Below are 27520 nucleotides of genomic sequence, written 5' to 3'. Positions count from 1 at the left end.
GAGAAAAACAAGTCACAGAAAGAAAAAATGAAACTTTATTTGTTTTTATACTTACCAACACTTTGAAATTAAAACCTATGTAATTACTCACAACTAATATAGATCTGCACATAGCAAATAAATCAATCGAAAATAGTTACGAACTTCTATCACTTTTTTTTTTATCCCAAACTGCAATACACACAAAGAAAAGCTGAAAAACAAAAAAAAAACATGTCTATTCATTCCTTTTTTTCCTGCTGTTGCTGCCTGCCACATGGAAAGTGGATAAAATTTCAAAAAGCATTTAAGCTACACAGCTCTCCTGTATCTATGTTAATAATAAGGAAATAACTGAATAAATAATTGCACATTGCACCCTATTATTGCATTAGTTGCAGTTTGTTTCAAAGTCATATACTCAGGCATATACACAAATGTAAATAAATACAGATTTCAAACACTGAGTAACACATGAATATTGATGTTATTGAAATCACACTGCCATCACTTACAACTCAATGTTCCTGCTTAGCGATCAAATTCATATTATACAACAAATTTGTCAAATGCACACTCGAACAGTGCTAGTAAGCATTAGCAATCCTTGTTTATCCAGGGTTTTATTCTTACATATGTGTGCTAATTTGAAGCAAACATATCAATGGTACACATGCACTGATAACTGTTGTATAAAAGCCATAATACCCTTGAGGATGTCCTTTACTGTTATGTGGGTATTTCGGAAAGAATGCCCTCTTAGGTATTAGCTAACTCTTCTAGAAAGCAAGTTTGCCAAACAAAACAAAACAAAAAAAAAAACATAATTTCAGCTTGTTCATTTGACAAACATTCCACTGAAGTACAAGCTATGACAACTCAAAATAAAGAGAAACACAAATCCATAATTTCAATGCTAGCACTACTACTTCAGTTCACATCAAAATGTAAGAATTATTGCAGAATAATCGTTGACTATGCATTGTCCGGTATAGTAATACAGCATTTGGTCCATTTACATAATCACATTTATGTCATCAAAGCGCTTAAGACCCAAAGTTAAGCTCAGCATAGGCTGCGGGAAAATAAAACTCGTGGTATGTCCGAAGAAATTGAGACACTAAAAATGCAGAATGTTGTTGTGTTGGACAGTAGATAATGTGATTCGACAATAACATTCAACAGCTGTTTGTATGCGTCAACACTGAATTGAGCTCAGCTGAAGCTCAGTAATGAGATGGCTCAAGCTGTCCAATATATTAAGAGCATCCTCATGAGTAGAATACCGGTTGAAATACAGAATCAGACCAAATATCATCCTCACCTCCCTCTCAAACGAAATACAGTACGACAAAATGAATTTAGCTTAAGTTTCATGATCAACAAACAAAAAAGTCATATGTGCATAATCGCACCATAAATAAATATGCGCTGGTTTTACCATGGTGTAAAACCCAGCAGAGCAGGAATTGTCATCCAACCTGTCCTTTTTTTTTTAAAAAATAAAAACAATTAAGTTGCTGACACAGTCGTGACGATAAAAAGACATTCAAACCTAAAGCGTCAAATCAACCGCATGACAAACGAAAACAACATGACAAAATGAACAATCGTGAAAAAGAGACTGAGTGGTCACGTCCGCCCAGGCCCCGTGGGTTCCCCCCAATGAACCCCTGAACATTCCTTGGCCCAAAAAATACCATTCGGCTTCGTCCAAACGTTTAGGCCTCTTTGCCGTGAAAGTTTCGACTTCTTTCCCTTGTCAAAACCTTCCACAAGGACACAGATTTTTTTTTTTTTCTCCAGACAAGGGAAGGAAGCCGAAAGGTTTGGACGCAACACTTGGCTTTTAAGTCCAACTCCTCCCACATCAGAGGCAGTCCAGAGTAAAGTGTTGAATAGTCTATTGCATGAGCGCCGCGTAGTCGACTAATGTGCTAAATCACAATTAGTCCTTGTACAAAACAAATACAGTATAATAATAAGTTAGTAAACAATCATTTAAATTTTCAGTCAGTGTTTTAGCCACTGATTTTTCACTAATTTCCATTCATGCATCTATATACTAATAATCGGTGTTGATAGAAGGAGGCTATGTCGGAAAGTTTTTCGTCTGGGCAGGGTGTAGGACTAGACGTGAATGGCCAAAAATGTTGAAAAAGTTAGCGGAAAAGAACAGGAGCACAAAGATATAATAATAACATTTGAAGGAACACGTACACTGAACAGGTTTACTCAAATACACAACGACACGACACTAAACACATGCAATATAAGCAATAATGTAAATATAGGAAATGAACATGAGAAGGGAGGCTCTAGGAGTGATACCATTGGCTTAAAAGGGTCATGTGATGCAGCAAAGAGTCATGGGTAGAGATTGGATTCGTAAGTAGACAAAGATGCAAATTGGGACAAAAGTAGAACAGTCCAATTTTTTTTTTTTAAAATATCACTTTTCTAAAATATATTATAAAATTTTGATAATTTGGCTACATCCCACCACACACTCTGCCGATAGCATCACTGAGCAGCTGTAATATGCAAATAACTACGTTCTACAAAAATTTCAATCTTTTACTATTACTTTTTTATACTTTTAAATGATGTTCTGACGCAGCACTGACAGAGAGAAAGAGAAAGCAATAGATAGATAGAAAGAAAGAAAGAGTAACACAAGTTGTTCCTAATAAACATTCAACATGCTTCAACAGTTCTCTAAAAAACCTAATCAACAGAGAATTTCTTTTTTAATTCTTTTTTTTTTTCTTTTTTAGATTTAATTTGGCTCTCTGAAATGAAAAATGAGCGCCCCACCCTCCCTGATGTATAGACAACTTTGAACCAGGGCGGGTGGTGGTCAGGGTTTTTCGGAGAGCCAGAGCCAGAGTCCGAAGGGCTTCATCAGGGTTGTCTGCGGTAGTCAGTCATTGGAAAGGGCCAAACGGAGGAGCCAGTCAGGGATCTCAGGATGTGGTCATGGAAGATGGGTCGTTCCACATGGCCGCCACGTCTCTGAACCTGGAAGAGGATGATGGGACAATAGGTAACAAGTTCTCTTTGTATTTCTACATTTTTTCTTTATGGCAACCTGAGTTCAACCCAGATTTCTGGCCACTCAAAGGACAAACATGAGGTGATTTGCGAGATGGTTGCAATAAAATCTATGATGTAAAGTAAGTCTACGTTTCTGCAGTTGAATCTCTACGTTTCAATGTTGATCGGATTTAAGCTTTTCGTGTGTCATTTAACACAGCATTAAATGTCCATTATCAGTTGAATAAATATGTTTTATGATGTTTTACTTGGCTTTTGGTGCCAGAAAAACATCTTGCTTTTTGTCGGTTGAAATGGGAAGCGGGCAGTTGTCTCGAGGTGGTCTTGAACAATACTCTCTGCTGCTTTCCAACTTTTTTCCATCTAAGTTTCTAGCCAACCACCCAAACCCTGCTCCCCTAATAACAGAATCAGCTCATATACATGTTATCTGAACTACTTCACTTCCCTATGCTGCATATTGTAGAAATGTTGATATGATACGTATTAAAACGTAGAGATTCAATATATCCGTGGTTTGCAGAAACGTACAATGCCAACATTTTACTGGCAACTGGGCTGGTTATGTACAGGTGTGTAGATATTTTTCATAAAGACTGGCCAGTTGTTAGGTAGTTATAATAAGGTAGTAATTTATAAATCATAGGTAATCAATACGATGGGGTAAGCAGACACAGTGCAAGGAAGTCCAAAATACAACAACAATGGTAAAAAGCTACAAAAAAGACAGAAAGCTCATTGAGATAAAGTAAGTAACAAGTGCAATGGTAGGAACTAACTGGACACTGCTGTTTTTAAAAACCCAAACTTCAAGCTTGTTGCTTCAAAAGTACCAGAGAGCAAGTGAAAAAAGGCTTTAACACCCAGGGGGTTCTGACCTTGCATTGATGAGGTACTGGGCCAGGCTGATGTTGGCGGGGGTCCCTGTGATGGTGATCTGGCGCTCCGATGACCCTTCCATAGCGTTAGCAATTTTGATCTGCGCCCCAGACATCTGACGGATCTCGTTGATTTTGGTTCCCTGGCGTCCGATTATGCAGCCTATTAGCTGGGAAGAAAATGGGGGCGGGGCTTAGGATGGCCAGAGCATGGAAGACTCATAGATAGATACACATTTTGTCTGACGCTATTTGACTGTGAGTGCGGGCCAGTAAATGTCAGCCTTTCAACTATAACTTAAATACTTCTAACTTGGGTCCAACAAGTCTTTTCCATTAAGGACATTCAGTTTGCAAAGCCAAATGCTTTTGGCTGTACTATATCTGCTCTGGAAAGGAGCTCTAAATCTGAAGTGCTGTCAAATTATATCAATGGAAGCTTTAACAGGAAGACATGATAAAAGATAATATACCAGGGTTTTTGAAATTATGAATTTCTGATTTGATAGCAGTTACTGTCTTGCTTTGTTCCCCTTTCATTTAGCTATATTGGAGCCACTTTGGAGCAGGTCTGTCTCTGTAATTCATAATTTAACCAACCAATTAAGACTTCATCAGTCTAATCTCTTTGAAAATGGCTTTAATATTCAAGCAGTGGTTAGTAAATATGATCACAATGTCACACTAACTTGTTTGGATTTTCTGAAAAGTTTTCTGTTACTTTTAAGGTGGCAGTGGCAAATGAGCACAAAGTGGCCACAAATGATCCAAACTGCTGTTGACTGGTTACTAAAGAGATGTGGTGCTGAAGGCAAAATGAAGCCTGTTATTGTATAAAAAATGATCCCTTCTTGGTTTTTAAATGACAAATGTCTCATTTTAAATCACTGTTGTTTGGGAAAGTGGGACAACGACAAATGAAAAAGCATTTGGTGGACATTTTGCTGACAAATGTACTCACATCATTGGGAATGGTGAGTTCATGAGTACTGGCCTGGTTACTGGCATCCAGACCTGCTGCTGAAAACAGGAAGAAGACAGAAAGAGAAGAAGAGGAAGGAAGAGGACATAAAATAGAGTTTGGCACATTGAGGGAGTGAACAGCATTGATGAACTGTAGTCCTGGCGTTTTTTCATTGCCTGGTAGCATTTCTGTGCTCAGCCCTGAGCAGAGCCTACATACATTCAGTAAAATAGCTATCACTTGACAAATTAAAGTCTACTCTCTAAATGACACAAAAAATCTTTGAGGCATCGTTTAAAAAAAAGGATGCTATGGGAAAACCATAGAACAAAAAGAAACCTCAACATCAACAAGAGCAGACCACCAGCAGGCCATGTCAATGGCAGTGCACCACAGAGACCAGTAGGAGGAGAACGACGAGAAGAAGAAAAAGAGAAAAGGACAGAGACAGGAAAAGAAGAGAAAAGAGAAAAAAAGGAGGAAGAGAATGTGTTCGTCTCTACAGGTAAAAACGAGAGAAGGAGCTTTGGTAAAGAGGGTCGTCGTGTAGGTGGGTACGTACCGGGGAAGGCAGGGGTGGTCTGTCCGAGGGGGGTAAAGGGGGTTTGCTGCATAGCCAACTGGTGGAGCTTGCTCAACTGCTGAGGGGGGGAGGAGGAGGACAGCAGAGCTATGAGGTCATCGTTAAAAACACGCTGGCGCGCGCACATACACGCACGCAGACACACACATACAGGTCTGTCCGAAACGCTACAAGAGTAGAGAGAGGATCTGAGGAAAAGTAACAACACAGACAGGTGAAGGACAAAGACCAAGAGAGAAAGAGAGAGAAAGAAGAGAAGAAGCTCATAAAGGACTTGGCCTGAGATCGGGGCGTTTGGGGCGAGGTTTGACCATCTGATTTAGAAATTAAAAATCAGCTTATCAAGGATACATCACCAGGTTAAGGCGAGACACCATTACAGTAGTCAAGCCTACTAAAGATAAAAACATGGTGGACAAGTTTTTTTTTTGACATTTTGGGAAAAGCACAGTTTGTTTTCTTGCCAAGAGTTAGAGCCGTCCCTTAAACTTGCATTGACCGATTTTTTTTTTTTTTGGCCACTTGGGGGCAGCAGAAACAAGACAACACTGACATATCATCACCTTTTAAGTTGAAATGTTGAACTTGTTAGCAAATACTTGCTTATTTCCACTTCCAGCAGTTATGGAACAACATTATCATTCATTTGGAGTCGTGTTTCTATCCACTTGCTCATGAAACAATACTATGAGAGCATAGAGAGTGAATCAAAACAGTACATTGTCATTTGATAAATTGTTATTATTAGAAATATCAATTATAGCTGCTTTAAATATAAAGCTACACCCATGAGACAGTTAGCTTAACTTGCTTTACCCCCTTATTTAATCTCCAGACATTAAAGTGGTGCAAATTTTCTCATCTAACTCTCAGCAAGACAGAGAATAAGCTTAAATCCCAAAATGTTGAACTATCCCTTTAACTTTTGCTAAGACTTAGACTAAGACCTTTCATTTTTAAGGTGACAGTGAGCAGATCTTGTAATTATCTTAATGTGGCCTCTGGTTTAAGGGACCATATAGTGTTTTTTGCTTGATTCATAAAGCACATCATATGTTTTTAGAGTTTTCTGTCTTCAGTTTTTATTCATTTGACATGGTTTTAAGTGATAAAGCTCGCTTGAGAAAACTAATGGCAGTAATGATGTGATAATGTAGTCTTTATTTTTGTTAAAAGTAACACTATTGTGGCAGAACTGTAAGTTTAAAAGATGTGTGTTGAAGTTCTTCAAGGGGAACTTCAACATCTTAAATCTGCCAGCGAAGCAGCCTTTCAAATCCAGGAAACTACTTCAGTCATTGTTTTCTTATTTTTTGCCCTCTGGTTTGGATTTTGAATGAAATGCTTTTCGGCAACTGACATTTAAGTCTTGAATGTCAGAACTTCTTTCAACACACCAACAAAGAAGAGTTTCCAAAAGGGTCTCAGCTGACAACTGCACACGGATCTGAAGTGTTCAGTGAAACCGCCAGCTGCAAGGAGAGTAGGAAATCTAAAACCTTGCTTAATAATCCTACCAAATCTGGTAACTGCTGCAGGCCAAGCCCCCATGAGGTTTAACGCCAAACAGAGGGCAGGGAGGCAAGAGTCAGAAAAGTTAGAAGATATAGGAATTACATATCAGAAAAAAAGCTGTATTAATATTAACATTTAATATTAATAAGGGTGGAAAGAGAGTAAGAGCCTGCGACTCAAAGAGAGAAATTTGGATGCAGCGAGACAGAATTATGGAGAGTGCAGTGTGGACTGCCTCGTGGGGTTAGCACTCACATCTGGATGTGGGATGGCGTACTGTCCTTGAATGGTATAAGCCTGCAAACATGAGAAGAAGAGCTTATTGTTATCTTGTTACATCACCCGGAACAAGCGCACAAAAAATACTCATCGTGTAATTGCATAAGATAAAAAAAACATGCTGCATTTAATCAAAATTTTAAAAACGTAAAAACTGTTGATCCTATAACAACATTCAGCCTAAACAAATATAATTTAAGTAAAATCATACAATAGACAAACACATATTATCTTTTGAGTTATATTTTAGTCAGGTTACAAGGAAATCATGCACTATAGACTCCCTGTCATGTTCTCCTATTATTCATCAATCAGATCCAGTTGAACTAAATCAATAAGGGACAAACGAGACAGTGGGGAGGTGAAGGGGAGGGAGTGGAGGAAACCAGAGGAGCGGCCCTGAGAGGAGTTATGTGACTTGACCTATTGGATGTGGGGTTGTAGGGGCCACAGAGGTCAGAACTGAGCTAAATATCATCTCAACAGCCAAGACAGCGACTGGAGCAATACGTGTCAAGTCTGGATACGAGGTCAGTTCAGTGGAAATTTAGTGAATTTAGCAGTTTTTAAATGAAAAACTCAATAATAGACCTTCAGATTTAAATATTTTATGGCATTTCCCAGTAACGTCCCATTCAAAAATGTTAAATAAACTAGAAATTAAAGGACCAGTGTCTAGGATTTAGTGGCATCTAACAGTGAGGTTACAGATTTCAATCTTGTCCCCTTCTAAGTGTGTAGGAAAACCTATGGTGGCTGCAAAAAATGTGTTTGTTTGTCTACTCTGGGCTACCGTAGAAACATGGCGGTGCAACATGGCGGTCTCCGTAGAAGAGGACCTGCTGCCTCTGTAGATATAAAGGGCTCAGTCTTAGCTTAAAAACCCCCACAAGATATTTTCAGGTGATTATACACTAATTAAAACATACTTATGAATGTATTACTCCTTATCTGCCAATATTCCTGCCAATTGATCCCCCAAATCTTACACACTGATCCTTTAATAGAAATATATTGATTTTTTTATTGGTCAGCCTGTCAACAACTCATGATACTATCAGTTTATTTGGGATGTATCATTGGTAACTGGATCATTCCAGTGTTATAATGTAAAATCTAGCATGCTAATGGTGGTCAAATATAAAGTTGAAGCGATTTAATTGATTAATTGATTGACAGAAAATGTATCTACAACCCACATGGACGTGGGTGATGCAATACACATTCCTGCCAACGAGTTCACACTAATCCATCCATCTACAGGTTTGTTGTTAATTGTTAAAATAATCTCCATTAGCGTCTGCGGTTTGCTAGTCTTCCTGAGATCCGTTAGTACACACAAATACACATGGGACGAAATCTATAGATTAACAGTTTAAAATAAACAAAAAATAATTAATAACATGGTCATTTTAAAAGACTGAAACTTGTACAAAACACAAAAAGAGATGGATGGATGTTCCCATTACACCATATTGACTAATACTGTATATTTCACTTGGAGTTTGTATATTTTTTAATTAGAAAATTTGGTGTAGGTTGGTAAATTATTTGTTTTAAGTCTTAATTGACCCTTCTTAGGCAGTGAAGAAGAACACTGCCAGCTAGTAAACAAGGATGTTATCAATAAAGGTTTCAAAATGATAAAAAAAGGGTTAAAATGCAGTTTTTTTTTAATGAAGTTTGTTCAACCTCAAGATTACACACAGCATAGTGCAGTTTAGTGAGAAACTCTAAATGTAAATAGAAACTTTACTCACAAGAAAACTTTGTCTCATGTGATAAAAAAGTTTATATTTTTGGGGATTTAGAGTGTTGGTCAAACAAAACAAGATATTTTCACAACATTTTATCAGTTCAACAGTTCATCAATTAATTGAAAAAAATTATATGCAGGTAAATCGACAGTGGAGATAATTGTTGGTTGCAGCTCTTGTCAAATATTAACCAGAGCCTAGCGGAGCCCTATCAAGCCATAATAAGTTATCTAAGTTGGGTGGTTCTCTGCTTATTAGCTTCAGTGTTCTTTGCTCTTTACCCTCAAACCCTGTCATGCCTCTCCTGTCCACTAGTAGCCCCCCTCCAGTATTTGTGCCTCTGCAGATCACCTGATTGTAAACTTGCTTCCTATTTACTACCCCAGTCTGACCTGCTGACACCTGTTTACCTGTAAATTTACTTCAACATGCCCAGTATTTTGTTTTCTAGTCTACACCAAGTTGCCAAACTGTGCTTCCAAAGTCTGTCTTGGTAAGTTAACAAGCATGTTGATCTTTTAAATCAGTTAGTTACTTTTGTCAGTTAAGTGTAGTTAGTTATTTCTTTAAAGTGATTTTAGTATATTTCTATATATTGACTAGAGTTCCTTTAATTGAAGTTTGACATTTTATCAGCTGAAAGTGTTTTTTTTGGCTCTGCCTATGTAGGAAGGGCATGGAGGACCACTGAAAGGGAACACAAAGATCTTTTCTCTGCCTCTGTTCTCATCAATTATTAGGTACGTTAAAAAAAGCTTTAACCAGCATGAGTTGACACCAGATTTATTCAGATTCTCTCTTAATGACTAATGCCATTTATCCCAGTTCTGCTGCGAGTGGCTCGGGGTGATGGATGACGGTGAGGGCACAGTAGACAGCAGTGATGGTTTCATGCTAGTCGGGGGGGCAGGTCGGGGAAGTGAGGAAGGGAGGAAAAGTGAGTAAAACCTGGTGCGACACTAACAGGCAGTGGCTGGTGCTGCAGTAAGAGGCTGAGGTTGGCTGTGGACGCCCCCAGTGGGTCTGCTCTTACCTGGCCACCTGAAAAAATGACAGGGGTGGAGGCAGGCTTGGGGCGGTAGGGGATTGTGGCACCTTTCGGTGGGGACTGAGGAGAGCAAAGGAGGAGAGAGTGGGGGGAAGAAGAAGGGGTGAGATGTGGAGAGAGTGTTAGAGCAGAAAAAAGAAAGAAAGAGAAAGAAAGAAAAGAAGTTGCATAAAGTGAGACCAAGAGGGACAGTGCCTTAGGGAAGACAACCTGTGACACTCACACAAAAGTGCTCTTCACTGCGTGTACATGCTGACATAAAATGTCCAAATCGTGGTTCAGTGCACAACTAAACTTGGATTTACCTGGAACATCACTTTCAACTGGATAATGATGACTCTACAATCTGTATTTTAAACATCTTTTTAAGTCAGTGTTCTAGAGACTTACAGTCATGTCACAAATGTCCTAGTATCCATGGCTGGTGCCATCATGAAGGCCCAATGGAGAACTGGCTGTGCAGATAGTTAAAATTAATGGTGCAAGAAAAAGAGAGACACCTAAAAAAAAAAGTGTTGATCCAAATCATGTAGCTACAAGCCAGTAATGATAGTTTCTGATGTCTGTAGAAAAAAAATGCAGCACTCCAGAGGTCAAAAACAGCAAAAAAGTCACTTCATTTATTGATGTTTTGGGTGAATTTGATCTAAAATCAGTTTGAGCCTGAGGCCTTCATCAGAGCATGTGTGACAAAATGGATTAGCAGATTCATCAACGTATTCATTTAAATAAAATTTACCCAAAACATCAACACAAGGTGTTTTTTTTTTTTTTGCTTGTTTGACCTCTGGAGTGCTGCCTTTTTCTGTTTTTGGGAAATATACACATTACTGTTTTTTGGAGGCCGAGCCTCCAACTGAAGTTCCTCCTCTGAGCTCAATAGTTAGTGCTGTATTAGATATCGGACCAGACAGATATGTTTGCTGCAATACATTGATAGTTAGAGATCCAATTTAGCAAAACAACACATTATCAATACACAAAATCAATCGGATGCGTCCATGGATGGATTACTGAACAGAGCTCAGTTAAAGGTAGAGGTGTACTAATTACACATTTTGCTCCTGATCCCAATCAGAGTCTTTTAATATTGAATATCTGCCAATCAAATCCAATCCAATTTGGTTTACAGAGGCTTCAGCGGCGTTTCATTAAAATACAGTGACTTTATTAGTGGTAATAAGTGATTTAAATAATGTTGACAGCAGAATAGCTCCGCTTTAAGAAAAATAGAACCTGCATTTCAAGTTAACTTTGATGATTTCCTGTAATAATTAGTATAGTGTTCTGTAGTATTTAGTATAATATCTGTGCAGAGGAGTGACAGCGTGGATCTGCTGTGGCAGGAAGCTTTGGAGAGGAGTTAGGCTGCCTCTCTTCATCTCCTGTGTGAACAGCAACACTTAGAGAGTTCTGTTTCACCTGCAAAATGTCATCGAAACTGTGTCTTGCACCTATTTTAATCTGGGGGTCTTGCTCCCATTTGGGGGTGTTGTGGGTGGCCTTTTACAAGCCTGAGTCCAGGGACACATGGTCTCATACTCCGTCCATAGATGCATCAGTTTTGAAGATAGATAACACATAAATTAACCAGGTTAACTGGCCGACCAGCAGGTGTATTTCACCATCAGACCAAACTCCTAACTACTGTATCCTCCATATCAGGTATTTAAATCTCAAAATGTAGTCGTTGTAAATAATGTATTTTTCTATTTCCTTTGATGTTTATCCTCCCTCCTCCATACTGTACCTCAAGCATCACCACACATATCTGTTTGACACACTGGATGATGGCCTCTGGGGCCCCTGAGATCGTCACTGCTCTCTCGGTGGAGTTGGGAAGCATGTCACCTGCGACCTGGACCTGAGCTCCTGTGGACTGGAGGTGAGACGGAAACACAAACACATGTATATAGAGATTCAGCTTTGTCCCTGGTTTCTTTTTAAACAAACTGAATGCCAATAACTGATATCAGAGCAGCAAAATGAGCTTTGAGCTTTAGATGTTGGAGATTATAGGAGTTAAAGCATAAATGGAAACTATATGAATCATAAATATGGGATTTAGGAAGCTTAAATGGGAACTATAAGGAGTATTCTGGTTTTTGAAATCCTTCGGACACTAGTATAATATCTATTGAAATTGCATTTACAGAGATCATTCATATAGAGAAATGAAGGGCAAACTCACGATGTTCAGATTTTTTACTATTATTTGTACTCTACCTCTCTCATTTCTTTGATTTTGGAGCCTCCTTTGCCAATGAGGGAGCCGCACTGGCTGGCCGGGACAACAAGCCTCAGGGTTACAGGGGGTTTACTGGTGGCTGGACTGTTGCTCATGGAGTTGATTATATCCTGAGGGGGAGGAAGGAAGTTTTATCAGATGATGAGATGAGATGAGATGAGACTGTGTCCTTTTACAGCTTGTTATATACAGTGTTGACTTTGTAGAAATCTACCTTCAGGCTGTTAAACAGAAGATGTAGTAGAACAAAACTACCTTCAAATAGCGGAGTATATTTCTCTTAACATTCCCTTTTTGGAGGATGCAAATGTCTATTCTGCGTATATTCATGTTTTTCATTTTGCTTCCATGTTTTTTGACTGCATTAGTGATTGAATACTAATATTTAAGTACAAATTTGAGACTTAATACTTCTACTTCCAGAGGGAAATATTGTACTTTTTGCTCTGCTACATTTAATTGGTAGTTATAATTAATTTGTTACTTTACAGATTAATATTTTACACTTAAAATAACTAGTTTAACTGCCCAGCAGTGTATAAAGTAGCTCCAGCTTCAGCATTAAAGTATCAGTAATATTAATCCAGTATTATAATATTTGATATAATATATCACAGACTAATGAGTACTTTTACTTTTGATACTCAAATACATTTAGCCGATGATACATCCATGCTTTCACATTTTTAATGCAGGACTTTTACTTGTAATGGAGTATTTTTTACAGCGTAGTATTGCTGCTTCCATACTTCTTCTACCACTGCTACACACACAGATATTTTTTTTTACATAATTTTATTACTCATTTTCTATTTGTGTGCTTTACTCTGTTTGCTTTTTGCAATATTTTGCTTCTGCAATGATAATATAATCATATAGTAATCTAGTATCTTATAGAGAGACTACATCTGTATGTTTATATCTGGGAATTTATCAGTGTATACATAGTCATTCCTGTCTATAGTGTTTTGGATACACTTTGGCTTGGTCCGGCTGGGAGCATGCTGATACGACACCCAAATCAAAACACAGTACTGGCCCACTTTCAAAGGGTGTTGCAAGGTTAGATCAGCGTATTTCTGTCCTACATAACGGGGCCAAGCCTACTTTGTATTCCAATGGAATGAGTCAGTAGAGGCGCTACTGGATAGCACAACCACAGCAGACTCAGCAGGGTGAGGTATGTGTGCAATATAAGAAAAACAAAACAGACTTTGTAGTGTTAAGATTATAAATGTTATACCTCCTCGAACTTGTAGGCTATCATGGCAAAGGCCTTGAAAATAGCATCTGTTGGCCCGGTGATGGTGACTATTCGTTCAGGGCAGTTACCCTCTGAAATGTTAATACGGGCACCACTCTATATGGCAAAAAAAGAGAAGAAAATTCATGATTATGTGCCAAAAACAACATACCAATAATAGATTTTTTTTCTTACAGAAATGCTTTACTTACATCTTCACGCATTTTCTTCACCGTTTCTCCTTTCTGGAAATGAAAGAAAGGGACAGTATTGAGATGCTGTGTGTGTTTCCCACAGGCATTACAGTGCTTTACATGGTCTGTTTGTTATATTTGTGATAAATACCTTTCCTATGATGCTTCCAACCTCCTGCAGAAACACAAAACCATTGTTAGCTGTGTCTTTGCCACAGGGGCCCCTTGAAATGATCTATTTCCTTTTGACGCATAATTGGACAAGTTGCAAGACGGAGAAAGTAACAGAATAGGAAATTGGAATTCATTGCCCGAGAAGCTTTTTTTTTTTTGCGTGTGTGTTTGTTTCCATACCTTGCCGTGCATCAGCAGCCTGATGGTGAGGGTCACATTCAGTCCACCTTCTGATTGGACCTTGATGGGCTCCATGTCGGGATTGGATGTGAAGGAAAGGGGCGTGGTCGCGTGAGAGAGGAGTTCAAGGGCCAACGCGAGTGTGATGGTGGAGTCAGCCAACCGGTCACCTGCCGGATGAAGAATAAAGACACACGTGCTGAGATGAGGCCAAGCAGATACCAAGCGGGGACTGATGTGTGTAATTGGTTTTCCATTTTCAGCGCGCTGTGTCACTGAGACTGAGGCACTTTAGTCAGTTCAGTGAATGTGAAATTGCAACTTAGTGATGAAAATACAGCTGGTGATACATTATTGGGATCGTCTTATGTTGAGACTTTTCCATCACTGTGGGTGACAGAACCCAGATTTTCTGTTTATTAACTGTAATACAAAGACTACATACTGTATCTATTGAGCTGACTCAATACCAAGTAAGATTACTGTAATAAGATGAGACTGAAGAGGCTTGCGATAATCTATATATGTATATATTTTATGTCTCTGCCCTGTCTGTGACACCCATTTGTTTCAATGGAAGACATAAAAAGCGGGTCACAAACCTTAAAAAGGGCTTAAAAAAGGCTCAGTAATTTTCTAAAACAGCTGGGTATTGTAGTTTTTTAGCAGAAGTCACTCAAACAGCAATAAAATGTGCATTTGCTGGGAACTAAATTCAGCAGCGTATTAATCCCCATATGGTGCTCTAGTAAGTATTTCTGGCAGCAGGACTGTGTATGTGAGCTGGAATCAAAACGAACCACAGTGTGTTCATGTCACTCAGTGCAACGGCGCGGCTTAGTGATGTGTTTTAATAGTTTTTGGGGCAACAATGAAGCGCTATGACACAGACGAATAAGATATATCAGAAAATACATGTCAGTTGGACCTTTCATTGTTTGGTCTTTTCATTGAGAGAAATATAGAATATCACTAAACATCCTTTAACGTGGGCCTTGAGGATCTATCAGAATCTACTATTAGTGATTTTATTATCTCAATTTTGTGCTTATGTGTTGCATATTCCTAAATTTAACGTTTTTAATCAAATTGCCACACAGCAAACCTGGGGCCATGTAATATAAGTACAGATAGTAGGAGGAAAGACGGGTTATATTATATATAAAAATCCCCAGATAATAAAAGTGGGATGTAATGTGGATGTAAGGATGTAAATGTAACTATCAGATGCTGCGAGAACCTCTGTCACAAACTAGTGACATTTTCAGAACTATATTGGACTGTCCTTTTGACAAAATGAGCTGCAGCCCCCCCCCCCCATGTCTGAAAAGCCTGATGCGATACACAACAGTTTGCAATAAAAGCCATTGAAATGTAGGTCAGCATATGTCTCTTCAGTCACAAGATGAGCCATCGAACGTCGAGCGCCATATTTATTTTTATCAAGCCCATTTCAGCTGGATCCCATCTAATTCTGGCTGACAAGTGATGTAATGACTCAAGCCAGACTTCAGTCTCCACAGCGAACACAAGAGGGCGCTTCAGTCCACAATCTCACTCCCAGACAGTGAATCTGCAGCCCAGCAGTCAGAGCTGGATGTTTTTAATCTGGTACCATTTAAATAATAATAATAATAATAACACAAAGGATACATTGGAAACTTTTTTCCACATAAATGAAGAAATGCTCTAAAATAACTCTGAAATGTCTTGAAACAGCATTCATATTGTGATATTTTAAAGAACTGCTGTTTACACAGCGTTAATTAATGGCTCTAGCTGATTGCAGTAATAACACTCTTCAAATGATTGTTTGTTAATTGGAATAAATTATCTCCTTACATTAGAAGGCAAACACATTTAGAGTGTGAGAGTGCAGACACACTGAAATAATGATTGTAGATGATGAAGGCTTAACAACTTCAATTATGAAAAATGTATGTAAATAAGGTTAAATATGAGTGGAGCAGATAAACTACGTTGTGCAGGTTTTTAGGCACCAAGCAAATTAACTGACGACAGTTTGAAGCGCGTTAAGATAAATTTTGCCACTGAATATGTGAATTAACAGGAATAAATATTAACTTTTTCCCTTTTTCCCAGCTGTCATGTGAAGTATATGAATAGTAAATCACTCAGATTGATAATTACACATTGATATTTAATCACAGGAAACATCATGAAGCTTCACATCTGATGCTGAGCTGCTACATTTTGAGATTGACTGATTAAAAACATGATTAACAGGATTAAATGTCACATGTAGGGAAACATCTACAGCACTAAAATATAGATTGAAGATTACATATATATATATATATTTTTTCTTTTTCTGATCTACGTTGCAGCCGGCCCAAAGACAATATGTGGAAAGAAAATCTCCCGTAGTGGCTGACCTTGGCTGAACAGACAGACAATGTCACTGTCTGCCAATCAGAGGCGCTGCACGCTGTGTGAAAATGGAAACGTTTTTTTTTTTCCTCATCTCACGTATCACTACTGCGTGTCTCTGCCTGCTTCTTAATTGCAGATTAATTAGCAGATATAATTTACAATTATGGTCTCGTCTTGGCTGTCGATAGCAAGGGAAGGAGATTCGTTCAAAAAGGTGAAACAAAAGCTGTGAAATAGCTCTTGACCAGCTGTGTACGTTTAATCAAAAATAAGAGAACAAGTGAGTTTCTAAGCAGCACAGGTGATGCTATGATTTGATTAAGACTCTTATATCCACAGTCTGAATCGTGCTTTCAACGTGACTTGAAATGATTCATGCTTCTCTGCAGGTTATCGGGTTGAAGGATTGTCTCTTGAACTTCTTGACCTCTCACTGCCGCCTCGTTGAGGGCTTTGAAAAAGACACAGCAGGAGCCTAAATAGGCACCCAATTAGATTTACTCCTCTAAATGCTTCCTACTTCCCACTACAGAGCTGCACACAGGCCCCCGTACTAATCTCGGTGCTGGGTTGGTCTAAGGGGAACCCTGAGACAGGTGATGACAGTTCAGCTGCTTTGACGGGCCAATCACAACAGCTGAAAGCTTTGCTACAACATCACATGACAGGAAGTGCAATATACATTTTAGGATTTAGGCTTTTAGCTCTTGCAGCTATCGGCAGCTATCACATAGTTTAAGGTGTTAGAGGTACTTCTCCAGTAAGTTAAAGCATAAAGCTGTCAGGGTCTTTAATTATAAACAGTGGCTTCAGTAAGTAAATCGAGATGCAACTAACGATTATTTTAATTATCTTTTATTGATTGATTTTATCTATAAAATGTTAGAAAGAGATGCTTGTCAAAGCAAAATATATTCAGTTTACTATGATTTAAAGCAGAAAAAAGTAGTAAATCCTCAAACTGGAGAAGCTGCAACCAGAGAACGATCAGTGAATTGACTGGAATTGATTATTGCAGTTTAATTTTCTGTTGATTGACTAATCAATCAATCATTGCAGCTCTAAATGTAAACTGCCAAACAATAAAGACTCCTTGACTCTTATGTGAAATAAGTGAACTACAACATCCTAAGAGAGGTGGAGAAGATATAGAAGCACATAATAAAAGTAAGGGAATAATAACATCATTTTGATACAGATAAACTACTTAATAGAACAAAAATTAATTAATTGTAGTTTTAAGCATTTATATAAAAAAACCTGATAGTAGTGAGGTTGAGGGGTTGATATGCTGCCGTCACAGAGATTACAAGTTACTCAAATGCAGGTAGTTTCAAATTAAACCTACAGATATGTTGAAAATAACTTCTTTTTTTTTTTTGCAATAGACTTAAACGTCCACCACTGGATCCAGAAATTGTGCCTCCTCTAATCTACGCTGCATGCAGAGGAGAGCTGAGGGATCGGTTGGTTGGAGGCCAGGGGAGGTTCGAGAGATAAGGACAGGGATTCTGTTGCCAGCTGTCTCTCCAATCTCCCAGAGGAGACCAGATTACATAAAAAGCCTTAATCCGGGTTTAAGACCCAAGCCAGAGGTGCAGGTCCTCTCTAGGGGCGGGAGGAGGAGGAGGAGGAGGGGGAGGGAGGGAGGGAGGGGAGGGCAGTACTCATGGCGCAGTACTCATCCTCTTCAAGACTACAAATTGAGTGTTTGGGGGCAAAGAGGTGCTTAAAGAAGAGAGTTTAAGTGCTTAAAACATCATCTATCTTTGAGAAATACTGAGGGATAAATGATGAAAGAGGGAGGCTCGTTTCAGGTTTAAAAACTGTAAAGCAGCCATATGCCACATAAGTTGATTGGCTTGTGCTGCACGCGTCTCCGTTCTCTCGCCACTCTGCATTCTCCGCATGATAATGAACTGCCCCTGAAATAAAATATCTTCAAACAGCCTCCTCTGCCGTGATTAAGACACCGAAAGTGGGATATTCTGCTGTAGATTTAGGTCAACAAAAACGAGTCTGTCGGACCTCAGACATGAAAGAGGTCAGCGTTAAGAGCTTCGTTTGAATAGTCATCCTCCCAGACAGCATTTTGCTCATACTGTACATCCTGTAGCATAATAGAATTAGGTCAAGGCCTTGTGAATCATTGCCCCAATGGGCTAAAACCTTCCAGCAAATAGCCAGTCGTTTTATTTTAAGGTCTGAATTTCATATTGTTAAAAAACTACACTTTAAAATCTCTTAAACATCCACTTAAAAGCTTCAAAATAAGCATATTATCTTGCTAAATTACATGGTTAAAGTCCCTGCTCTGTGGCCACTTCTGCTGATCATTTCAAACACATTGTGCATGCATCGATTTTGTAATTTTCCTCCCCCGTCTCTTTGTTAATCAGGCAGGAAGTTGGAGGAGGGAAATGAGAAATGTAGAGAGGGATGGTAGGGAATTTTTCATGACATCTGATGGGGAAAGTGGGTCATGCTCGGTGTTGCAGTGCTGCTAGCCTCCTCCTCTATGGCAGCTATTGAATTAATCACGCTTTACGCTCGGCTGGACAACGCAGTGCACAAAATGGCTCCCCCCCCCCCTCCTCCCACCCCGCCACCCCCACTACCCACCCACCCCCTCGCCTCCCATCTCTCCCCGCGTCTGCTCAGCGCTCGCCACAGAAAAGACTCGTGCATTGCTCTTGAAGAACTTGGATCTAAGGTCTCCTCTCTTTTATCTGTTGGTGCCCATTTGTGTACCGCTAACAATGAGGAGATGCTCCCGTTGTGCTGAGCCACTGGGCTGTAAATGATGGACTCGCAAATGGATGAAAAAGCAAAGTTAAGCAGAGATATTAGATATGTGAAAGTGCTTTTGGTGAAGAGGAATACTGGACAGGGCTAGGATTATTGATCATTAATGCCCTCTTTTAAAGTATATAGTGTTTAAGAGCATGGGAAATGTTGCATGAATCAAGCAGCGTCGGCTAATGATGGCTATATATTTTTATCTACCTCTCTGATAGTAAAAAGGCAGAGACTGCTGCGGATATAGATGGATCTCATTACCATCAACTGTCTATAAAACTGGACGCTCCCCTGCCTCTGCCCTGCACTTCAGGCCGCTGCACAGCTGAGTGACCATCAACTTGCTTTGGCCCTTTTAACATGGTCTACATCACCCTGTCCAGAGTAGTTTTAGTTATAAAATCTTTTAGCATAAATCTGAAAATGTCACAGATAAAAGAAAAAGTTCAAGACTTATTTCTCTTATAGTTTTGAAGACAACTTGTCTTAAGTCGTTTGTTGTGGTTTTGAAAGGAGAGAATATAGGATGATTCAGTTTTTAGCCATTTCTACTGATTATAGATTCAATTCAAAGGCTGTTGCTGTTTTGCATTTCGAGAGGGATATGATGGATGAAGTCTCTACTTCTCTCTGCTGATAAATCACCTCTCTGACTCCAACTTCCAGCCTGTGTGTGAGTTGTATATTATATTTAAGAACAGACGTTTAAAGACATGTGTTCACTGCTCAAGAGATCTGGTATCTTTTGGACTGAAACTGCAAATATGGAATACTGCTATCAGCCATTTTCAATTACAAATATTCAGTTTATAAATTTAGATGAAACAAAATTCAAAAGAACTATTAAAAAAAACATCTCAAAATAAGTTATCATATAATTACGTTGCCATACAATCATCACTGAGACACACAGAGAGATGCAGTTACTCAATAGAATAGCTGACAAACAGAGAGAGAGAGAGAGAGAGAGAGAGAGAGAGAGAGAGAGAGAGAGAGAGAGAGAGAGAGAGAGAGAGAGAGAGAGAGAGAGAGAGAGAGAGAGAGAGAGAGAGAGAGAGAGAGAGAGAGAGAGAGAGAGAGAGAGAGAGAGAGAGAGAGAGAGAGAGAGAGAGAGAGAGAGAGAGAGAGAGAGACATCTGAAATCCTGTAAAGAAAATCATTAAATGGACGGCCGGCAGTCTAATCTAGGCCAAAGCCCCTGTCATCTGTTCCATCCTAATCCACATATCTAGAGATATGTCATTATGACATTTTGATATAAAACCCTTCATGAATATACACCAGAGCTGAGCGGAAGCTGCAATGAAATTGAAGCTGCTGTTGAATAGCTTCACTCCAAAATGTCTAATTTATAGAAAAAAATCTTTTTTTTTTGATGAATTAATAAAAGTAAATTGGATTTTCTGCCTTGTGACATAATCTGCACTTTGTAAAACCTTGAATGTTAGAATGTTAAGTAAATATCAGAGAGATACTTTAAGGGTTAGCTTGATAAATTTGGTATTTTAATTGCAACGATGTGCTTGCGATGCACAGCGACCCTTTCAATTTCTCATCTGTGATGTTTACATGTGGAGTTAAGTCATAATCAGAGGCCAAGAGGGATGCCAGTTCAGGGAATCAGCCTGTCCTAAGCAGACTTACACTTAAATGTAGTCCTTGTTTATCTGTACTTCAGATGGTATGAAAGGAGTGCCCACCTCTCAGCCCTGTGACATTTTACAGCTAACTTTATTAGGATTCATATTATTAGGATGAATTCTCAAGTTTTCAGTCTTTTCTACTGTAAACTAAACTTTTACTAAACAGCCAATTATTTTACAGTCCAAGTGCAATTTGGCAAATGGTTAGTTTTCAGTGAAAGCTGGTGACTCAGAGAGTAGAAGAGAACATGTTTTGGTTAAATGTGAAGCAGGGTAAGGTCAGATTAAAGGTAAAGAGGAATGAAAAAAGTGTTTATGGCTATCAAAAACCTCTTACAGGTGAATAAAATGGTCATGTCCTATTGATTTCTTAATCTTTGTCATCGCTGACATCGTGACTTCATTACTGTTTCTCTACAAACACAAGCCCTCTTCAAAACCAATGAAAATGCTTTAAAATGTACAAAGCCTTTTCAGTAAACATCCAAAACCTGTAATACAAATCTCTACTGGGGATTGAGCACCACATTCATGTTGTCCAGTGCTTACATATGGCGTTAAATATATTTTACTGGATTTATCATATTGTCAATCTTCTTAAAAAAATTGGAAAATGCTTTGTTACCCTTTGTACTATTATTAATTTGTACAGTATTTTCTTCACACAAGACTTGGGAATGCTTGCAAAACAGCAAACAAGCATCAGCAGATGTGTGCATCTGTAATTGAGGCAATTAATCAACTCAAGCAAAGGAAAAGGTTTACATGTAATGTAGCCAATATGTTAACTCACGACTGGGGTACTCCCTCACTTAAATGTTTGTGCTCCAATTAAGGGAGAACAAAAGGGAAATTAACGTGCATATAGGGCAGCAGAGGGGGAGCACAGAGGGTGACCTCGTTGATCCATATGTTTTCACAGGATCTCTTCAAAGCATCTCAGTTCCGCGTGGAGGGACTTCTTACTTTCAGGACAATTTGCCACTTTAAGTCATAAAAATTCATGTTTGGAGAGCAAAAGTTTGTGACAGAGAAAGTAACAGAAATGTAGAAGTCTCTGAGGAGCTGGCAAAAAGATAGATACTAAATAATTGCAGGCGATGGCCGCTCCTGTCAGAAATAGTAACAGTAGACAGCTCGAGTAGAATGAGTTACACAGAGTCCTGAGGTTTTCACCCTCGGTTTACTGGTATATGAGCAGCTCTTGTCTCGTCTGGCGCAGGCTTTTGTTGTATGTGGTGCGTTGCAGTGCGGCGGGGTGGGGGTGGTGGGGTGGGGGGGGGGCGTCTACCCAACCGGCCTTCCTATACGCCACTATGACAGTGCTCTCAAGAGCTGTCAGCCCACATCAGCAGCCCAGCATCCTGATACCTCAGCCTAAATCACAATCAAAACCGTGGCCACCACATCCTCAGTAGATAGTCACCACAACCAGTCAAATCAGAGAACGCAACGAGCAGGGAAGACAAGGGGACCAACTATCACCAAGTAGCTTTAAAAGTACCTCAGAGTACTATGTGTTCGCTTAAAATAGTACATGTGTGTGGGGGCGGGGGGTAGTACAGTGTAAAAGGCTTTACAATGCAGGCACACCATGTTGTGCTGTGAATGCGGCGCTAAGAGCTGAGCGTTAAGTCGGCCATTTTAGATTTGCCACAATTTGTAATGTGAGATCACTGCTTGTCACAAAGTCATGGCTTCCATGCGCGTCGCTTTCACTGAGCACTTATGCGGAAAGGGTCCAGAACACGTCCCTCTTTTATATGGTCTCCCCCCTTTTTAGCAAATTTTTATTGTCATTCCTGTCACACCATTTTCCGTCATTGCTCTATTTTAGTAATGTCACCTACAGAACGCACATAAATTTGTGAGCATAAAAGACTTTCACTGTTGATGTCGCTGCCAAACGACAAGCTTTTTTTTTTTTTTTTTTACCCAAACAAAGGAGTTATTCATCAGCGTATTTCAAGTCGAATGCAGCTTTTGAGGTAATGCCAAATGACATTTTTGGTCTATGACTAGCCAAGAATAAGGCCATCAGCAGTGCTAATATCAGCGTGACGATAATTGGAATAATGATCTTGGGGCAGCTGATGTATCAATTCCACTGACCATCATGTTACGTTATCATTCCTACAGTGAAAAAGGTCAGTCTGGCTTCATACTTAACAGTAGATGAGTAGCAGTTCCTTAATAAAACACATTGCAGTTATCATTTGTTTCATGTTCCGCATGCAGAGGTAATTCCTGAACAATAAAATCGCTCATGCTTGAATCTGAGCCAAGACAATGAACACCCAAACAAAGATAATCAAGAGACCCCCAAAAGCAAAATCGACTGACCATAAAATTGACTATTCTCTGGGGAAAACCAAAATATTTCCACACTGCATGCGGTCACTTTATTCGGGTGCGCTGAGGATAAGTTGGGAAAATGTTAACTAGATGTACTTTGAATAACCAGATTAGATAACGAGTCAATAAGTCGTATTGTTTCACAGCTCATTATCGGGATAATGATTATTCTTGGCTGTGGGTTAGTTATCAAGTTAATTAAATATTGATGGCGTTACACAACTCAACATGGAGCTGTATTTCATGCAAGTTTTCAACAGTTTGATTCTTTTGGAAGTCCAGAAACCATGTTCATGACTCAATTATATTTTTCTATCAATAAAAAAAATGCAATTAATCATTTGAATACTATCATTCTAGGATAACATCCTGAAGCACATCTTGGCCTAGGCTTCACCCAATGATTCTTCATAACAGCCTTAAAAAAAAAAGAGTTTACCTTTATGTAGCGCAGGATACTGTCGATGACGACCACTTTCGGCGTTGCAAGATTAAAAATTGCAAAGGGAAAATGATTTTTTTCCCCTCTTCCTTTTGCTCTGCCCAGGACAAACCGTGCCACCCTATTGGTCCGTACCAACAGGTCACATGAGCGACGAGAGAAACACGTGACAGTTCTCGAAATTATATGATTAAACGAAACTGGCTGGCAACCTCAATGAGCACAGTTTTGTTGCTGCTGTGTGATACTCTGTTTGCCATACTGTTTGGTGTCAAGTGTAAATAGGCCGTATGATGAGGCGTAATCTGGGTGACCATCACCCACCGCCCTGTCAGCCGCCCCCCTTGTTTCGGCTGCAACAAAAGGAGGGCATGCCCAGTGAGGCACACGGGCATCGTGGGGGCATGTCTGGGGATGAGGTGGTCTGAATCAGAACTGTAGCCTCCAGGGTGTTCATCTGTCCCAGGGGAGGGTTGAGCACCCCCGAAAACAACCGAGCTATCGTCCTTGTCATTGTTGATAACAATCGACGCAAAAATAACCTCGCTACACATTAAAATAATGCCTTTCTTATAGTAAAAACAGAGTGATTGTTATGTGCAGACTTTAGGAAGTCACTCAGGACAGTTGAAGAACTTTTGGGCTTGAAGCAACCAAACACCTCAAGAAGTAGAGGTCAAACCAATCTCACGCAGCCCCAACAGCGCACAAACACACTACCATGACATGCATATCCTCTCCAGCCTCTCTGTTCCTCTGATTTTTAATCTGCTGCAGTATGTGTGTGTGTGTGTGTGTGTGTGTGGGGGGGGGGGGGGTTGTGTATCTATCTGTAAGTGTGTATGTGCAGAATTACAGAGCTTTGGAGGCATCCCATCCAGATTTTCCAATCCAGCACAAATCCAGCCCTCATGTCAGATGGACAGTTGTGCAGAGCTTAATCTGACATTATTAGGGTTGGACGACAGCAGCAGCAGAACACTGCGTTTAAGGGAGCTGCCAGTGAAAAGAAAACACTGGAGTTATGCTGTCTGGATTAGGGGCAATGCAGACAATGAAGAACGTGTTTCACATCATTGTCAATTGTTTTCATTTAGCACAGATGCTCTCCATGCAAAATCTGGTCTTAGTCCTATATCGAACAAAATAAAGACTCTGTAATGAGGTTTCTGATAGGCATGGGCTTTTAATATTTGTACCTATACAACACAAAATGGTAACCATGCCTTTACCTACCCACCCGACTGTAAAATGGCCTATGGGATAAACTACAAATAGAGCATTAAATTTGCTCCACATTGAATCATAAGAGGCAAAGGAGGAGTGTGTGGGGTAAAATAGAGCGCCACGTCAGAGGAAATCTGCTTTATATTCGAACAACACTGTTGGCTCACCTTCAAAACCCAAAACCAAGAGTGGTGGCAGCCCTTGAAAAAAAAAAAAAAACTAGTTTACATAACATTCTTGTATAATTGAGTAAAGTCTAATCTTCATCAGTGCTAAATGCACTCTGTGTTCAGTCCTTTGAGAAATGACATAATCTGTCAAACATGTATTAATGGCTTAAGAGAGCCATAATAAGCCATCTAAATGAAAAACTAAAAAAAATATAAATAATTCTCTGCTCAACAGATTGGCAGAAAAATAAATCTTGCTTTATGGCGGTTGTCAAGCATTCTCGAGCAGGCCTTTTTTAATAAGGCACATTCTTAGGTCAAAGGTCAAACTGCTTACCGGTTAAGATGTAGGGAAGCTCCTGATCAGGAGAGAGGAGGTGCAGTCTGGGAGTTTAGGACCAAGATGGCAGATTATGGGCACACTAAGGAGTCGAGAAGCAAAGAGAGCCCTATAAGTTGACTAACCCCCCGCCCATGGCCTCCAGCAAGGTGATGAACCCAGACCGGTCCAGCAAACACTGACCACCCCCCATTACCACCCCGCCCCTACCAGAGCCTGTCCTCATAGCCACCCACATCTCCTATCAGTGTGCCAGGGTCCTAATGGAGGCAGAAGGGCGTGAAGGAGAGAGTGAGGGAGATCACACTGACAGTCAATCCCACCGATTGTTGGCGAACACAGGAGAGTGGCGACAAAAGGGGGCCGAGTCGACCCCACGAGGTAGCAAGTACTGAGAGATCAGGCAGCAGAATTCAATTTCTGCATGTTTGTTTATTAAATTAGTAACTATATAGTGTAAAAGTGTATAAACATTCATACTGGTTATGGAATATCTGGAATTGCAGGACATTTTAGAGGTGTTTTCCATCAAGCAAAAGTCAGACTCTGGGACAAATCTCTTGGGAAGTTGAGGAATATCAGATCACGTTTTCAAATGGGTCATTTTAGAGGCATAAGACTATTTTTCCCAACTTGAGTCACACATTTGTTTCTACACAAAGTTCAACTAAAAGTGGAAAACCAGAAAACTAAGATTGCAAGTAGAAAAGACTAAAAAGGTGAGATATCGATGAAATGGAAAGTCATGGAAAAGTAGTGGAATTGTGTGTGTGTGTGTAAAAGAGGCTGATGCCGAGTGGGTGACTGAAGGGTCATATTGGCTCTGAGCTATTTTTGCCACACTTTCCTCTGCAGTCAATGTTGATTTTCCATGAATAACCAACAGCATGTAACTATTGACTGCCAGAGAACTGGACGGTAGCCAGCTAGAGGGGGTATCAGCCCAAAAACTATAAACAGTTTCAATTGGGTTTCAGATCCTTTCATTTTGCTCCACTAGCAGATGGGTTCATTATCATTACTATTATGGCATCAACACTGCTATTATTAATCTACCTGATTAGCACTTTTAAAACAGTTTTATAACCCTTAAATGGGCAAGCACATATCAATATTTTGGAAAATTAATTAATTGCTATTTTGTAATGTATCTAGGCTAAAATTGAATGATTTTTATTCAAAATATGAAATTTATTTTTCAATTTACACTCAGTATCTCCCAATACATTGCCCATTTAGAGTATAAAATTCATTAATAATTAATTGATCATGTCCCAACTTTTAAAACATTTTATAAACAATTAGTTAGCTTTCTTTTATGTTTTCCATACAAAATTTTAAAAAAAGTGAGAAAAAAAACTGAACAAGTTATATTCACATGTGTTTTGTTTTTGGAGAAGTAGTGGAGTTAGTGAAGTGGAGAGCTCATCATCATCAGTGAAGCAGCTTGGTGTAGCCGTAGACTAGTGCTCAAACTCCGTTTTTCTCAAACTATTGTTAGGGGAAAAAATTATTGACGTAAAACAAGCAAACAAAAAAAAACATATACACCCCCTTCGCCCAATCACCAACTGACCACCTAACTATATGTAATATTACACAAACTTGTGTGTGTGTCTTTGTGTGAGAGAGAGACATCACCATACTACACGTCACGATGACTAGATCTTTTTTACACAAAAATTTGCAGTACTCCTCTGATCATTACCTAAACATCTTCTGTCGTTTGTTCTGGTTTGCTCCCTCTTCTGCCTCATCACTAGAGCTACCAGTGAAATTGTCACTTGCTGTTGTTGCCATCCTCACACTGGCCCTCTGTATACAGCTGATCTTTCTCATCTTCCTCACTGGTTCCCTCCTCTGAATCTGATCAGGTGGCAAAACTATGGACTTCACCTCTCTTTCTTGCACTGTATAAACTGTTGACAAAATTAGTATTTGACCCATTGCCCCTTAAGTGTTTCTCATGAGATAGGGTTAGGGTCAAATGACTGTATTACTCAGTTTACATAAACCATTTAAGGGCTAATGTGAATGTTGGTGTACCACAA

General features: G+C 39.4%; 2 protein-coding genes across 8 annotated transcripts in view; one reads left to right on the top strand and one right to left on the bottom strand.

Moving 5' to 3' along the window:
* Positions 1-12: 12 nt before the first annotated feature.
* LOC122976454 (poly(rC)-binding protein 3-like) lies at positions 13-26397 on the bottom strand. 4 transcript variants are annotated; one of them, XM_044344944.1, is made up of 13 exons: positions 25467-25993; positions 14100-14269; positions 13897-13920; positions 13764-13796; positions 13552-13668; positions 12287-12418; positions 11811-11939; positions 9977-10120; positions 7232-7273; positions 5441-5519; positions 4876-4934; positions 3915-4084; positions 13-3000 (listed from the first exon to the last, which is right to left on the bottom strand). In XM_044344944.1, the coding sequence occupies exons 2-13, from the start codon at positions 14172-14174 to the stop codon at positions 2946-2948; spliced, it is 1059 nt and encodes a 352-aa protein (XP_044200879.1). In that variant the 5' UTR covers positions 14175-14269; positions 25467-25993; the 3' UTR covers positions 13-2945. The 4 variants fall into 4 exon arrangements, with proteins under 4 accessions (XP_044200879.1, XP_044200881.1, XP_044200880.1 ...); XM_044344946.1 differs by having other exon boundaries at positions 5441-5516; XM_044344945.1 differs by lacking the exon at positions 25467-25993 and adding an exon at positions 23730-25428.
* LOC122976456 (fibronectin type III domain-containing protein 4-like) overlaps positions 7280-27520 on the top strand; it is a 65673-nt gene continuing 45432 nt past the window's right edge. For 2 of the 4 annotated variants that reach the window (XM_044344949.1, XM_044344950.1), the window contains exon 1: positions 11867-11945. The gene's annotated coding sequence lies outside the window, so the exon portion shown is untranslated. Of the gene's footprint in view, positions 9506-9681; positions 9753-11816; positions 11946-27520 lie in introns of those variants that run through there. The other 2 variants (XM_044344951.1, XM_044344952.1) reach the window with 2 other exon arrangements.

Source organism: Thunnus albacares, chromosome 24 (assembly GCF_914725855.1).
Source record: "Thunnus albacares chromosome 24, fThuAlb1.1, whole genome shotgun sequence".
NCBI classification, from domain to species: Eukaryota; Metazoa; Chordata; class Actinopteri; order Scombriformes; family Scombridae; genus Thunnus; species Thunnus albacares.
This window is presented reverse-complemented; position numbering and strand designations above follow the sequence as displayed.